Source organism: Pan troglodytes, chromosome 7 (assembly GCF_028858775.2).
Source record: "Pan troglodytes isolate AG18354 chromosome 7, NHGRI_mPanTro3-v2.0_pri, whole genome shotgun sequence".
Taxonomy (NCBI): domain Eukaryota; kingdom Metazoa; phylum Chordata; class Mammalia; order Primates; family Hominidae; genus Pan; species Pan troglodytes.
The window spans coordinates 109,456,359-109,473,716 of NC_072405.2; the positions used below are offsets into that span (position 1 = coordinate 109,456,359).

A 17,358-nucleotide genomic window follows, 5' to 3' on the forward strand; every position below is an offset into this window, starting at 1 on the left:
TATTCAGAATCTACAAGGAACTTAAACACATTTACAAGAAAAAAAAAACCCTATGAAAAAGTGTGCGAAAGATATGAACAAACATTTCTCAAAAGAAGACATTTATGTGGCCAAGAAACATATGAAAAAAAGCTCATCATCACTAGTCATTAGACAAATGCAAATAAAAACCACAGTGAGATACCATCTTACACCAGTTAGAATGGCGATCATTAAAAAGTCAAGAAACAACAGATGCTGGAGAGGATGTGGAGAAATAGAAATGCTTTTACACTGTTGGTGGGAGTCTAAATTAGTTCAACCATTGTGGAAGATAGTGTGGCAATTCCTCAAGGATCTAGAACCAGAAATACCATTTGACCCAGCCATCCCATTACTGGGTATATACCCAAAGGATTATAAATCATTCTACATAAAGACACATGCATTTTTATGTTTATTGCAGCACTATTCGGAATAGCAAATTCCGACTTGGAACCAACCCAAATGTCCATCAGTGATAGACTAGATAAAGAAAATGTGGCACATATACACCATGGAATACTATGCAGCCATAAAAATTGATGAGTTCATGGTTTTTGCAGGGAGATAGATGGAGCTAGATACCATCATTCTCAGCAAACTAACACATGAACAGAAAACCAAACACCACGTGTTCTCACTCATAAGTTGGAGCTGAACAATGGAAACACATGGACACGGGGAGGGGAACATCACACATTGGGGCCTGTTGTGGGATAGGGGGATAGGGGAGGGATAGCATTAGAAGAAATATCTAATGTAGATGACGGGTTGATGGGTGGCTCGAACCACCATGGTACATGTATACCTTTGTAACAAACCTGCATGTTCTACACATGTATCCCAGAACTTAAAGTATAATAATAATAAAAACACAAAACTTATGCTTTCATTTACTTTTCACATACTTTACAGCTGTCTGCTTAGCATTTTTCATCTAGTGAGCTGTATAATGTAAGGACTGGATACCATTAAAGTTACTTGGATAGACTGAGTTGGCTCACCTATTTTAGATTGATATGTCTCATTTATTAATTTCATTGGCTTCTTACCAGGAATATTGTTGTTGGCAGGTTATATATCCTTTTTTACAGATGGGAACATTTATGCTTAGAACAATTTAGTGTTTTTCTTAAATATCATCCCGCAGCTATTCACTGACTAAGTCATTTTTTGAAGCCAGGCCTTTGGAATTTTCTGCTACCATTATGTCTGCAATACCAAACTATCTCTGGTAAATGAGATCAGAAATAGAGTAAAGTGTGTTACTTCATTAGAAAATATTAATGAAATTATAGCAAATATTGGAAATTTAATTAAAATAATAAATTATAAAGGATAAAGCAGAGATTAAAATTTGAGCTAAATATGTATTAATCAGGTTATTGAATTATATATTTTTGTTATTCGTGTTTCTGATGGCTCTTAAATCATAGAAATTCTAACCCTGTCTTTTTGCGAGAAGATTAAATATAAAGTCACACATGGCTTTGGTTTTGCTCTGGAAAACAAGGACTTGCTACCACTTTTCCTTGTTCAGAAGTTCATTATTTTGTTGACAGTGTAGTTTCATTAATCTGGTATTTGCAGGGAAATAACTTACAGACTTTAAAATCTGTGCTAAAGGTGATCAAATGGACATTCGAATCCCTCATTTAAGTTATGTCTTAATGTTAAAATAAAAATCTACTTTCCAGAAAGTAACTGTTAAAGTATTTTATGCAACATTTCATGTGGGATACCTTAATGGTTGAATAATAAATTTTACCTCATAAAAATGAAATTCAATAATACAGTAGCTTTCTCAGCTCAGTAGCATCTGGTCTATTCTCATGAGAGCCAATATTTTCCAACTCATTAGGATCATGTCGTTCTGTATGTCGTCAACATTGACTTAGCCAAGCTACCTTTACTTACATAACTGCCAAACTATTAAATAGGTCTCTTGTGGAGTGAAGTCAAATATTCCTCTTACTTTACTTCTGCCTTAGAAGAGGGGAAGAAAATGTACATACTGTAACATTTAAACATCTGGTCTAAAACCACATCACTGTAACTCTGAATAAAGTTATGGAGGTATTCTTCCCAGGTGTGCATATAAAAAGGATTTTGGAGTTGTTGAATAGTTCTTTAATCACTTAGGAAAAAGATTGAGGTATATTGATATGATTTTTCTATTCCTCTGTTTTCAAACTACTTCCCCCAACACCATCATGTCTGCTAAATACTTCTAATGTGTTCTAAGATATATATTTTTGAGATGTTATAAAATTTTCTTGCCAGATACAGGCATTGGCTATACATTTATTCTTGCCTAAAAAAAAATGAATTGAGTTAGATTTGTATTGAGAACTGCCAATTAGACCTCTTGATATTTAAATTGGAGTAAAAAGACATTAATTTTTGTGAATCTTGTGAGTTTTAAGGTGTCCCTATATGCACTTTTAATAATATGAATATTTATTGAATTTAAAGTTTCCATTTTACTACAGCTTATGTCCAGGTATTGATAGCTCATTTATAGAATATGTGGTCATTATTAAGAAGTGAGTAATTAATATAGGTTTAACCCATTTATGCTGGAGGTTGCAATTTTGTGTGTGTGTGTGAAAAATCAGATCTTGGCAATGACTTTGCACAGTAGGATATAAATAACTCCCACAAGCTTAGCATTCTAATAATGCAACACTAGGCATAAAGGGGTTAAAGACACACTTAGAATGTTAAGTTATGCCTGACTTAATTTTGTTCCTCTATTCTGTCTCAGACATTTTGATAATGTTTGTAAATTTTTTTCTGATGATACTTCATGGCACAGGAATGGGAATTTTAGGTGTCCTTTAGTGAAAGAAAATATATAAAGTGTAAGTATACAGAGTAGATTTGAGAAAAATGCAATTCTTTGAATTATTATTTAAGTATATTTTATTGGATATTTGAAAAGTAGGCAATATGAATTTAGTGTGATTTTTCAGTCTTACAGAAAGTCTTTTATGAACATCATAAAAATGTGTCAATAAATTACTGTTGATAATAAAATATTAATAGATAAATGAGTTAGATTTCTGCAGAAAAGATACTTTTTTTGCCTTATGTATTTTTTTGCTGTTTATTTGCCTATGTATTCTTTGCTCATGTTTATGTCTTCTATTTGTTCACAACCTAAAATGTATTTCTTCTGGTTGTATTCACTTATCAATCATTTTGAAAATATGTAGTTTGCAATCTGTTCAGTTCTGGGAGCAGATAGCTAACAAGAAATAGACATGATTTTAGTAATGAATGTAGAATCTTCTGTGTCACCTATTACAAGATCAAGTATGGCTTTAAAAATGGACAAGAGTTAATTACATACAGTGAAGAAAGGGACTCTTATTTGTGAGGGCTGTTTACAAAGTACCACAAACTAGGTGACTTAAAACAGCAAATTTATTTGTTGAAGCCTTGGGCTGCTTACAATCATGTTGGAAGGCAAAGCAGTAGCTGGCGTGTCACATCGCCAGAGCTGGAGCAACAGAGAGAGTTGGGAGGAGGTGTCACGCACTTTAAAACAACCATATCTTCTGAGAACTCACTATCACGCAGCACCAAGCCATGAGGGATCCATCCTCATGACCCAAACACCTCCTACCAGGCCCCATCTCCATCATTGGGGATTACATTTCAGCATGTGATTTGAGGGGATGACAAATATCCAAACCATATCACATATCATTAAGACTTCTTTTCTTTCTTTTTATTTCCTTTTTTTATTGATTCTACTTGGAGGAAAATTGTAATATTTCATAATTTAAAATGAAATTTTGGTTGCAAAATTCCATTAATCCCAAGTTTCTGATTCTATCTTTTTATAGTCACCTTTTTAAATGAAGTGTATATCTCATATGATAAACATCTTCATATTATATGTAAGATTAAATACTATGTTGATTTTACTAGATTTTTGTTTGCTCTTTACCACAGAGAGATTTATTTGAAATATAAATATTTTGCATAAAGTGAATACTTATTTTAATTAATGATTCATGGAACATATAGGTCAAATCATTGCAACAAATGAAATCATGATAAAAGTCTTATTATCATAGATTGACTTCCTAATTCTTAATTTTAAAACAGTCCTTTACTTTCACAGGAAAGCCAAGTGACAATAGTGAAGTAATTTTGTAAGTTCTTTGTAGTCCATATTTTCATTAATCTCTTGTACATTCTTTGAAGTAGAAAATCTGAGCAATATTTTACAGGTTTAAAAGCTGTTGAAGGTATTTTTACAAGGCTACTGAGTAGTAAAAAATAACAGAATGAGAAGTTGGGTTCTAGTTTTCAGAGAACTACTTGTGTTTATTTTTTAAGAAATAATGCGACTGGGCAGGGTGGCTCATGCCTGTAATCCCAGCACTTTGGGAGGCCGAGGTGGGCAGATCACAAGGTCGAGAGATCGAGACCATCCTGGCCAACATGCTAAAACCCCATCTCTACTAAAAATACAAAAATTAGCTGAGTGTGGTGACATGTGCCTGTAGTCCCAGCTACTTGGGAGGCTGAGGCAGGAGAACCACTTTAACACGGGAGGCGGAGGTTGCAGTGAGCCAAGATAGCGCCACTGCACTCCATCCAGCCTGGTGACAGACTGAGGCTCCATCTCAAAAAAAAAAAAAAAAAAACCGAAACAATGCTGTAATATACTACACAATTCCAAATTTTTACTCATTATGGCAAATAGAATGTTAGAGTATAATTTATATTGGACTTTGATGGATTTATTAATGTGAATCCTTGAAAAATTTCCTACTGATTTTAATATAGGTAAGACCAAGATCTGTAAATATTATTTTTATTCTGTTTTAGTAGGTAAGTATATAGCTTCTTTACAGTAGATGGACTTATTTTTTTCACTATGTTATAAATTATTTTAATAACAATTTTTTTTTTTTTTTACTTTGTAGAGATTGGGTCTTGCTATGTTGCCCAGGTTGATCTTGAACTCCTGGCCTCAAATGATCCTCCCACCTCAACCTCCTGAAGTGCCGGGATTGGAGGCCCAAGCCACTGTGCCTGGCCCTTTATAAATTATGTTATAATTTCATGTAATACATAATTGTATAGTCAAAATGGCTCAGTTACATATTAAATATTCTTTATACAAGGAAGTCTCAAAGAGAAATTACATTTGAAATAGTTTATTCTAAAAAGTTTTCAAATACTTCAGTTACAGAACTTAAAGTTTATAATGTATACTAAATGTTAATATTTGGTTTAGTACTCAAAATTTTTTTTTTAAGGACAAGAGATGTAGGTTCTGTGGGTCTAAAATAATACCCATATGTGTCACTATATATTAGTTCTTATAATAAGCAATTAAAAATGTATAACCATATACATAATTACTCATTTTTCTTTGATGATAGTTTAAATAATTAAGAATGTGCTAAATATATTCTGAAGATGAGCACAATTTCAAGTAATAAATTATGTAGGGCTGGTTCTAGGTTTAAGTGAATAAGGAGAAGAGAGCTGCTGAGTGCTCGACCAGAATCCCATTTTATTTATTTACTTCTACCTGTATCATGCTCTGGGAATCAGCATTTCCTACACTATAAAGGAAATTTCTAAGGCAGAGCAGCTAATTTTACCCTGGATATTCTCAGCACCTCATTTCTAATCCTTGTGGCATACAGTTCTTTTATTGACCCCTATATTCTCAAACACATCTCCCATTGAGCTATGTTCCTTTGGGGTGTACTTCTGTGGCACTCTGCAGTATCCTCAGTATCTTTCTATTATGGCCATTGGATTCCACTGGATCGGATATCGGGTCATTTTTGTAGTGTTTGCATGTGAATACATTTATAGTCTCACATTTGGTGACATTGTGTTAGCAATAGAACATTCTCGAAACTATATTTGAAAGCTGAATGTCTGGAAGTTGAACAATAAACTTACATTATACGGTCTTGAAAAATATATATATATATATTTTTGAGACAGAGTTTTATTTCGATCTCTCAGGCTGGAGTGCAGTGGTGCAATCTTGGCTCACTGCAACTTCAGCCTCCTGGGCTCAAAGGATACTCCTACCTTAGCCTCCCAAGTAGCTGGGACCACAAGTGCCCACCAGCATGGCCGGCTAATTTTTTGTAGAGATGGAGTTTTGCCATGTTGCCCAAGCTGGTCTCCAACTCCTGAGCTCAAGCAATCCACCTGCCTCAGCCTCCCAAAGTTCTGGTATTAAGGTGTGAGTCACTGTGCCTGGCCAGGTCTTAAAAATATTTAATGTTTAACTGTCTTTCCTATTGGTATGGCGTTCTTGGGCTAGGAAATTAAGGATATATGTGAGAACTATCTCAGGTGACAAATGACTGAGACGCAGGAGGTGGTGCTTAGTTCTGGGAGCCTGCCAGCCAGACATCCTCACTTCCCACAAGCCCATTGGATTTTTTTCCCTTACTCTCATCCTTGTTACTACCATGATTGTAAGATGAAGCCGTCCCTAAATGTGAAATTTTCTTATAGGAATGAGAGGCTGAGAGAAGTAGGCAAAAGGCATCTTTGTTTTCTTTTGCCATGAGAGGACAAGGTAAGGGAGGCTTCCGGCAGTCACTCTACTTACACTTGAGGACAAGCTTGAAGCTGTCTACCTTTTACTTCTTTTAACTCACACACACCTCTGGCTGAATTCTTGCCGACTTCTTGCATATCTTCTACCAGGCTTCCACCCGGTAATAATAAGTACAGCAACAAAAGTGGAGGAAGGGGAGAGGACTTGGTTTGCTCTCTGCCCTGAAAGACAATCATCTTTTATATTAGGAAGCTCCAGGCCCCTGGCAGGTCAGGATTTCCAAGGATCCTTCTTGGTAGATTTAGACAAGCTAGATTTTGGAAAGGAGAGTTGTTAGGTATAGCTGTGGTTCAGCTGTCAGTTAAAACTTTTGCTCTGTTAGAGCCTGTTACTACTAGAAACCCCGTTTCTACTAAAAATACAAAAATTAGCTGGACGTGGTGGTGTGTGCCTGTAGTCCCAGCTAATCAGGAGGCTGAGGTAGGAGAATCACTTGAATCTGGGAGGCGGTGGTTGCAGTGAGCCAAGATCGCGCCACTGCACTCTAGCCTGGCGACAGAGAGAGAAAAAAATTACTTACGCTTTCTGTAATAGATGTTGTTGGTTCAGTACTTTTGTTCTTTCAGTAGTACCACGAGTTTCTTTTGGAGAACTCTTTTGCCAATCAAAGCAATTGTGCAATTTTATTTTTTTAATTTTAATTTTTTTTTTGAGACAGAGTCTTACTCTGTCACCCAAACTGGAGTACAGTGGTGTGATCTCGGCTCACTGCAACATCTGCCTCCCGGGTTCATGCGATTCTCCTGCCTCAGCCTCCTGAGTAGCTGGGATTACAGGCGTCTGCCACCACGCCCGGCTAATTTTTGTATTTTTAGTAGAGACGGGGTTTCACCATGTTGGCCAGGCTGCTCTTGAACTCCTGACCTCAATTGATCCACCCGCCTTGGCGTCCCACAGTGCTGAGGTTACAGGCATGAGCCACCGCACCTGGCCCAGTCGTGCAATTTTGATGGAAGTGACTGACTAAATTTCAGGCACGGGCTGTGACTGGCTTTAGCCAATCGGAACATTCCCTTCACCTCTCTCCCTCTATATTGATTGGTTGAGAAACCTAATTGAGGCCAATGGGGTTGAAAAACCTAATTGAAACCAATGAGATGTCACAGGGTGTTGCTGGGCAAATTAGAAATCATCTTCCTTCTGAAACCATCAGAGAAATAGGCTCTTTTCCTTGGAAAGTGTGCTGTGAGCCTATGAGATCTGCAACTGTTGCAATCATTGTGTTATCATTACATTACATTATAGCCACAAAGAAGGGAAGTCTGAGGAAGACAGGTGGAGGAAGGCAGAGCTGAGAAATCTCAGAGAAATGGAGTCAGAGAACTGATAACATTTTGAATCTCAGATCTATCTCTGAACTCTGCATTACCATATGATTTAAGCTGATCTAAGGTGGTCTTTTTCTCTTCCTACCTTCTCTTCTTCTTCCTTAGTGCTGCTCCTACTTTTATTTCCATCATGAAGAATCTTAAGTGATATAGTTTGTCAGGATAAAACCCAAACTTCTGAGCATGAAATCAAAAGGTCCTTATGATATGATTCTTGTCTACCAATGTATGTAGCTCCATTTTCAGAACTACTGCTCTCCCCTTTGCCTTCACATCTCTTATATTTTTGATGTTCTTAACCATATCAACCCCATAAAGTTTCTAGGCTAAGTCACGCTTTCATATGCCTGTTTTCATATACCCCCAAAATCTTATTCTTTCTTTAGGATTAGTCTTAATAAGTATCCTCTGCAAATACTTCTCTCCCTCATTTAAGCAGATTTGATTATTTTCTCCTTTGTGAAATCATTGTGATTAATATATCAGCTTAGTTTGACAGATATTTCTTACCTACTAAGTGCTAGACTTGGACCCTGTTTTCAAAGCTCTTTAATTCTAGCTGGGTAATATGGCGTGTGTTTTTTGTACACATCACTCTTTATTGTAGTTACTTTTGTACTGAGATTTTCTGACAAAATCTAATGTGCTGTAATAGTTCATATTGTTAATACACATCTTAAGAAGTTTCCATTAGTTATTACTACCTAATTCTAATAAAAATTTTATTGCAAATATTCATTGAAAATAAATATAATAATTAGTTTTAATAATCAAATATAACATTTTCCCCAGATTTTCATGTCAAAAATTATAGATAGTCCTCTGACAAAAATTGGGTTAATATTATTTGTAACTTGGAAAACATAATTTTTCAGTAAAATGGCTAATAATTTTTTCCCTATCTGACTTGACCTGCTTTTTAGATCCTTTTATATAAGAAGTAGTAATTCTTTTAAAGTAAATATTTCTCTAAGAGCCTGCTTTGATAGTCCATACATACTTTTCTCTTCTCTGTAGCTAGAACCCCTGTATTTTCAGCTATGCCCCAGGGTTCAGGACTAATCCTGTCTATGAACCTCTGTTGGTATAACTTTTGCACATTTATTCAATGTTCATGTGATTCAGGAGCATGTCCTCAACTTTGCAGTGTGTTGCTTTGACTGTGGGCTTAGCTTTATGTATTGAAAGCTCCTACTTGAGCTGACTAAGCTTTCATCTTGAACTGCCATTTCAGTTGCTGGATGCCTTTTTTTTTTTTGGCTGGGCCACATTCCCTGTTTGGTATCCTAGCCCGTCAGAGGCTACCGTCATGAATTTCCCTTTCTAGACTCCCATAAGTTCTGCAGGCTTTTCCTTAATTCCAACTCTCTGGATGTGGTACTCCCCCGTAAGTATTACCAGACCAATTTGGAGACATCTACTTGCTTACTACCCATTTAATTTTTTAAAAAGTTATTATTCATTATATTATATTTGCCTGCTGGGACACCTACTGTATTGTTTCTTATTGGACAGGTATTAGACCTGACCACTTGTCTCAACTTTTGCCTTCTATCCAATTCTTGAGATCAGGATTTGGCAAATAATCTGGCTCACTCTTTGCTTTTATAAATAAAATTTTATTGGAACACAATCATGCTCACTCCTTTAATTATTGTCTGTGACTACATTTATCCTACAATGGTAGGGTTGAGTAGTTGCCACAAACATATTGTCCACAAATTTGAAAACATTTATCTTGCCCTTTACCAGAAAAAATTTATCCGCTGCATAAAGTATAGCTTATAGCCTTGTACTTTTCATATGGTGCCTATTTCAAACATTGTACTTTTTATCTGTAGAGAACTTAATAAAAACATACTTATCAGATTTTTCATGTAATTTTAAAATTTACTTAGTCAAATATTGACAGAAGAAGTCCTGGAATTTAAACTTTATTGCTAATTTTTCTTCATTTTTTTTTACCATCATTTTGTTAACGTGTCTCATCCACAATGTGTATAGGTTTAACTGATTATATTAATTGATACTTTTTACCTATGTTTAATCATGTACCCATAGTACCAAATGCCAGGTGTTGTCCAATTTATTTTCTCAATACTTTAACAACATATTCATTTCTCTCCATCTTTACTTCTTTCACACTAAGGCAATTCCATCATTTCTTTTTCCCCATCCAATCTATTGTCTATTTTGTACCAGAGTGAGCTTTGAAAAACTCAGATGTGACAAGTACTACCAGCCCTTCACTGACTTCATATTAATTGTAGGATAAAAACTTAAATATGGACCTATTCCCCAGTAACCTCTGAGCTTCTCAAAAGAACTATGCTTCTTTCTATTTTGGAGTTTTTTTCAATATACTCTATATTTCTGCAATGCCCATGTCTCTCTATTTAATCTATTTATATCAACTTATCCTTTGGAGCCCAGCTTAAATGTCAGTTCCTCAAAAGAGCCTTCTTTAAGTAGAAAATAGGTTCCTCAAAGGCAGGTTGCATGTCTGATTTTTTTTCCCTGCTGTATCCTCAGCAACTAATGTTTACTTTGCAGAATGTCTTAAGATGATAAGTGTTGTATGTCTGCTTTTTTGGTGAATGTTCAAAATGTAAATAGTTTACAAATTCTACTAATTCTTAAAGATCACCTCTTATTTTGCCTGCCTGACACCATGTGTTGTATAGGGTGTACAAACTAGGAGATTAGTCTCTGTTAGTGAGCAAAGTAAATCACTTACAATTAGATTATAGGAATTAATTGTTAAGAAAATATTGTGATTTAAGTTATGTGTGAAAAATTGTTAAAATAGAATTTCTGTATGCATTCTTATCTGTGTCTAAAGTCCTTAAGACCATCCTTACTTTAGAGAGCATCTAGAAGGACTTACAGGACTCAAGATGTAGTTGTACGCATTACTAAGATTTATTATAGCAATGTAGTAAGGATACATACTTGGGTCATAAGAGGAAAAGACATAGATTGAGTCTGGAGAAACTCATGCATGTGATTCCTTTTGCCCCCTGCCTCCTGTGAAGGCACAGGTACGCTTGAGTATTGAGTATACTCCTTTTTCCACCAACAAAAAAATACACTAATATGAGCATTGTTTGAAGCCCATTCAGTGCCCAAGGTTTTCGTTGGGGGCTGGTCATATAAACAGCCTCTGCCTTGCAAGTACCAAAATTCTGGACTCCTAGAAGGAAAGCAGATGTTCAGTATAAGCTTTTCTTTTTGTACAGAAGGCTCCGCATAGCAAACCACTCTTATCTTAGAGGATGCGGGGAAGGCAACTTCCCAGACTTCACCAGTCAAGGTCCAGCTTTCCAAGCAGGCTTTCCAAAGGATAGCAGTCTTAGGCTTGCTATATTGTCTTTTTTGTAGTGTTCTTAAAATAATGTTTTCTAATGTTATTTGCTTTTTATTCTAGTCACAGAGGTACTTTTAGCTAGATACATTCCTACATTGAATTAAATTGAAGTTCTTTTAGTAACTAAGAAAGGGGTATGAGTAGTAGGTAGGCAGCTACTAATCCTATTATGCTAAGATTTTTTTCAAGTCTCCCTTGGGAAAAATTTGAATGCCTAATGGGGCACATCATGTGCTACAATTGCTTTTGTTCACTATGCTTAAGCCACATCGATCTCTTTTCTGTACTTTAAATACAACAAACTTTCTTCTGCTGCAGGGCTTTTACTGTGTTATTCACTTTTCCTGTTAGGTCCTTTCCATTTTTACTTGGCTTATAACCACTTATTTTTCATGTCTCAATTTAAACTTCATCTGTGATACCTCACTACCCTCTCCTCCCATGTCTCTTAGGTTAGCTACTCCCAGTATTACCTTTCAATTGTATTATAATTGTTTACTGTCTTTTCTTTTCTAGAGGAACATATTCTCATCCTAGCATATCACATGAATGAATGAATGAATGAATGAATGTAAAATTTGGGTGGAGGAGAATAGGGGAGTGCTAGAGGAAAAGGAGGGAAAGAGATTAAAATTTGTATGACATTTTTGAGAATTATATATTTAATAATTCAAAATTACCCTATCTAGTATTGTAGCCACCAGTCACATGTAGCTATTGGATACTTACATGTGGCTAATCTGAATTGAGAAATAAGTGTAAAATACTTACTGGGTTCAAATACTTTTAAAAAAAGAATGTAAAGTATCTTAATTTCATTACATTTTAAAGTCATTAAATTGTTTTTGGATATACTGAATAAGTAAAAATGTTAATATTGATTTCACCTGTTTTTACTTTTTTAATGTGGTTAGTACAAGATTTTAAGTGACATTTTCTAATAGACAGTACTTGCTCGGAAAGTGAGGCGTTGATGTTTTACCTTAGTGTGTGGTCCTACAAATTTAAACTTTAGGCTATTATCAAGAAGAAAGTATCTAAAAAATGGCACATTAGCTTTTCTTTCGTATTGTACTGGTACTAGTTTGGGGCAAAAAATGTTGTGTTTTCTGTTTACTCTTTTCATTATTTTCTGTTTACTCATTTTCTGTTTACTCTTTTTTCATTATGTAAGTAAATGATCAAAACAACTGTAACAGATCATGTTCATGTTTATTCCCTCTAATAACATTTATAATAGTAACAATAATTGCTAACACATAAGTGATTATCGTGTGCCTGGCACTGTTTAAGGGCTTCATATATACTAACCCATTTAATCCTTAGAATAGCCCTGTTGTTAGATACCATTGTCATTCCTTTTTAACAGATGAGGAAACTGGGGCGCAGAGGCAGTAAGTAACACGGTCAAGGACACAGAATGTTTGAGTCTTAATTCCGCTACCTGATAATGATAGTACCTAAGAATGTGATTTAGAGAATTAAATGTGATTCAGAGATAATTTACTTTCAGAGCTCTGGCTATATGACTTACTACATGTGACTTTTCACATAGTAGGCATTCAGTAGATGTTTTTTTATTCGAAGAACACTGAGAAGGTGTAGTTTCTAGTTTATGTTTTCCAGCTGTATTATATATGGGTATTTTTGTGTATTTCATTTTTGGTAATATAGTTTTGAATCTCAAAATACAAAAGAGCCGTGCGTATATGAACCTCACTAAGCCTCATTATAAAAGACACATGAGTTGATTCCTTTTCTTGGCAAATCCTTCCAGGATAAAAATAGAGCTGTCACTAGAACAAAAAAAGTATGGAAAAAGAAAGCTACTAGTTTTGGTAGTGACTAGGGTTGCTTTGGGCCATATCTGGTTGTGCCAGTTTGTTTACTTATTATCTATGGTGACTTTTGCACAATGCCAGACTTGAGTACTTGCAATAGAGATTTCATGGCTCACTAAGTTTTTGGCCCTTTGCATAAAACACTTGCCAGTTTCTGACTCATGAACATATCAATCCAATAAAAGAATCTAGTGCTGGACCACAATTAAATTAGAATCTCCTAGGTTTTTCCTGGGCTGCTCCCTTAAAGGTATGCCAGTTAGACTGTCTTGAGATTGTTTTTAGGGGAAAGTTGGATTTTGATTATATCCAAATATGGTCAGAGTGGAGTCCTGAGGGTTCACAATAAGTGTATCCCAGGAGTTGGCAAACTGCAGCTTGCAGTGGCCTGGTCTTGTATTGCTTACAAGCTAAGAATGTTTATTTACATTATTAGAGGATTGAAAAAAGAGGAGGAAGAAGAAGAAATGTGAGTCCATATGCAGCACACAAAGTCTAAAATATTTACTATCTGGCCCTTTATAGAAGAAGTTTGCTGATCCTTGGTCTGCATAATCTGCACTGTTTTTTCTGATCACTACCCTGGTAGTAGCCAAAAGGAGATGATTCCTTTGTGATGACAGATGCATTTGTTGACATTTATTTACAGTCTTAGCACTGTAGACTAAGAGAGGGTAAGGGAGGTGGAGTTTTGTGTTTCAGTTGATTTATAAGGATGCAGTTTTGGTGTTTGATAATATTTGATGCCTCTGGATTAGATAGCGAACATGGAATATCCATCAAATATTGTTGATTGTTTAGCTGTTGTGTGCTCTTTATGATAAAAGGGCATTGTCAAAGTGCCATTGTCGTCTGGCACATGGTCTTGAAAACTGAAAATATGTAATAGCTTAATTGTTATGGCCACAGTGGTGCAGAGGGAGTCAGCTGATCAGAATGAATGGGAGGTGGGTGGGAATAAAATAAGTTTGACAAGAGTAGTCTGGACAGGGATGGAGTGGTAATGCCTCATGCAATGTGGCCTTTCTTGTGATGTAAACTGGTTGAGTTTTGGTAGTCACAAGTCTGCCATACAGTGGTAATCTCTGCATCAGAAACAGTCGTTTGCTTTTTGCCCAGTCTATGATGGTGAATATGTTGCTATGTGATACAGTGATGGATCCAGGCAGCAATTGTGACAATCTGGGTGGTGCAGGTTTGATCAACACCTTGATTCCAGTTGACCTCATCCTGGAATGGGCCCCTACTGTGGTCATCAGCATGAGTGACCCAGATTATCTGATCAGCAATGATTTTTTTTCTATAGTTTGTGGCCTCTAAGCTTTAGTCTTTAAATCTGCCACTCTGGTTTTCCAAGTGGCAGCGTAAACAGGTAGGCCATTGGCAATAACGATCAGTCATTTATAACAAGATTCCTCAAGGGAAATAATTGCCAGAATTATGAGAATGGCCTTGAATTTTGCCTACTGAGTTATGCCCACTGAATAGCTGGAGCTAAGATAAAACAGCAGCAGTAGCACAATGTATACCATTGGGTTTCAGTTTAGTTGAATGATCAGTGAATCAGACTCTGACATTTTGGGGAATTTCATGTATCAAAGGCCCCATTAGGCCTGCAGCTTGGCTTCAAGTGGCAAAATGAAGGTTAAAGTTTCTCCCCAAGGGATATGTCTTATTATGTTTTGTGCTTCTATAACAGAATACTACAGGCAGGATAATTTATAATGAATGGAGATTTATTGGATCATAGTTCTGGAGGCTGAGAGGTCAAATATTGAGATGCTAGCATCTGGCAAGAGCCTTCTTGCAGCCTCCTCACATGGCACAAAGGCAAAGAGAGTGAGTGAGTGTGTGTGCACGCACACTGGTGAGGGGGGCTAGTCCGCTTCTGTGATAACAAGCCTACTCTCGCTATAATGGCCTTAGTCCATCCATGAGGGCAGAGTCCTCATGACCTAAACATCTCTTAAAAATCCCACCTTCCAATACTGTCACAATGGCAATTAAATTTGAATATGAGTTTTGGAGGGGACAAACATTCAAACCATAGCAGGATGGCTGCCACTTTTTCATGTAAATTCAAAAGCTTCTGGGTGCCAAGCCTGGTATGTTCTTGAATATGCTGTTTTCATTTGACCAGGGGCAGCTACCTTACTCAGATTGAGCCAGTTGTAATGCCTCTCTATAAGTTTAAAGTCCATAAAACTGGTGTTGGGCAAATCAGAATTTTTTTCTGAGAGTTTTGAACTTGGAACCAGAGGAAAATGAGGCTTGTTTTTAGTGACAAAAAAGTGTAAGAATTGGTAGTTGTCATTGTTTGTTTCCTGCCATGATGAGAAATTAGGTCTACAGAGAGCTTAAAGTCATCTGAAGTGACAAAGAGACAGAGTTTTGGAGTCATTTGAGACTCTGCTTCCAATAGTTTCTGAGGCCTTGTCTTTCCCTTATCTTCACTGGGTTTTACCAATAAATCTCAGCTTTTGTTTAGGCTAGTTTAAATTGGCTTTCTGTCACTGACCAAAATATGAGTCCTAGCAAATACATATCACTCTCTTAGGCCAAGTATAATTACTGCTGGTTTGGCATGTTAATTTAAGACATATTAATTTGTATTTCACCTAGACCCATTTCTGTTTGTTTGTGTTGATGTCATGGAAGAAGGAATGAAAACTGTATGCACATTAAACTAGATGTCATTTCCAAATTTGTCAGAGTTGTTGTTAAACATATGAAGTGATTTTCTCTAAGACACAGAAGAAGCATAAAAGGTTAAAGTATACTTTGGATTAAAGGTAATAAAATTAGAAACAAAGATTTGATTGGCACAAGCAAGAAAAGTTATGGAGTTTTGGGTTATATTGGACTCCTAGGGAATATGAATCTGTGCTTTGAACATGACTTAGTACATTGGTGAGAGAGCTAACATGAGTTTGGATTGATTCTACATCAGAAGATTCACCAGGAAGAACTGAGAAATTCTTCTTAGTTTTATTCTTTACTAATCAGAATTTTGAGCAGTACTGTTGACATTAGAAAAGATTTAAAAATACCTAACAGGTTTCCAATTAGCTATTTGAAGAGGAAGAAAAATGAAAAGGAGAGAAATGTTAATTTTTTTAAAAGAGAGAGGCTTTAATAACTATTTTCTTATGAATATATCTTTGAAGTTTATTCTGTTACACAGAAAAAAACATACATCTAAATGACTATTGCTTTTTTAAATTCTTTTAGCTAATACTTTTCAGTCGCGGACACACCGTGTTCTCAGAGTTTTAAAACTTCTTTGAAATTTTTTTTGGTGGCCAATTTTGCAGACACACAAGGAAATCAGTACCTCAGCTATTTATTCAGGAGTGGAGTCTCACTCTGTCACCCAAGCTAGAGTACAGGGGCACAACCATCATAGCTGACTGCAAACTTGAACTCCTGGGCTCAGGCCATGCTCCTGCCCCAGCCTCCCCAGCAGCTGATACTACAGCTGTGCACCGCCATGCCCAGCCAGTACCTCAGCTTCATATACATACTTTCTTTTCTTTTAGAGACTCAGAGGCAGACATAGAAACAAAATGCAATTTTCAGTATTTATCCAGAACTATACCTTTTGTTAGAATATAAAGATTTGTTGGGATCCAGTGTTACTTATCTACTGCTCTTGGCTCTGAATGGTATTTATTTATTTCAAATATTCAGACTCACTCCTCAAATAATCAAGATTTGGCATCACTGGGACAATTAAGAAGGATGACCTGTAGGCCGTAAATATAGTTGTGAATGAAGAGTACCAAATATGTTTTTATCAGTGAAACACTGATTTGCTTAGCTTATGAATACTTAGAAAGACAACACATTTTAGTCTGTCTAATCCACTAGCATAGTCAGGACCTTATGGTTTAAATTCTAGCCCCATGTAACTTCCTTCCCAGTTCACCCCCAATATTGGCATTTACTAACTGGTAGTATCTTAGGCATCTTACTTAGATTCTTGAAATTTACAATTTCTTCATTGTAAAATATGGTTAATACTACATTTTTCATGTTTTGGTTGTGATAAATTGCATTAATCACAGTGCCTAGCTTGGTAATTGGTGGCTACTGTTATTAATTATAGTAACAGCAGTGATCGAATTTCTCTTGGATTATTTCATGATTTTATGAAGGGTAACAGGGTTTTCTAATTCTGTA

General features: G+C 36.0%; 1 protein-coding gene across 20 annotated transcripts in view; it reads left to right on the top strand.

Moving 5' to 3' along the window:
- VPS13B (vacuolar protein sorting 13 homolog B) overlaps positions 1–17,358 on the top strand; it is an 861,798-nt gene that overhangs the window by 189,501 nt on the left and 654,939 nt on the right. For 2 of the 20 annotated variants that reach the window (XM_054657413.2, XM_054657412.2), the window contains exon 18: positions 4,968–5,167. The exons of the other annotated variants lie outside the window; for them this stretch is intronic. In XM_054657413.2, coding sequence (XP_054513388.1) covers positions 4,968–5,044 — 77 coding nt within the window. In that variant the 3' untranslated portion in view covers positions 5,045–5,167. Of the gene's footprint in view, positions 1–4,967; positions 5,168–17,358 lie in introns of those variants that run through there. 20 annotated transcript variants of the gene reach the window in all.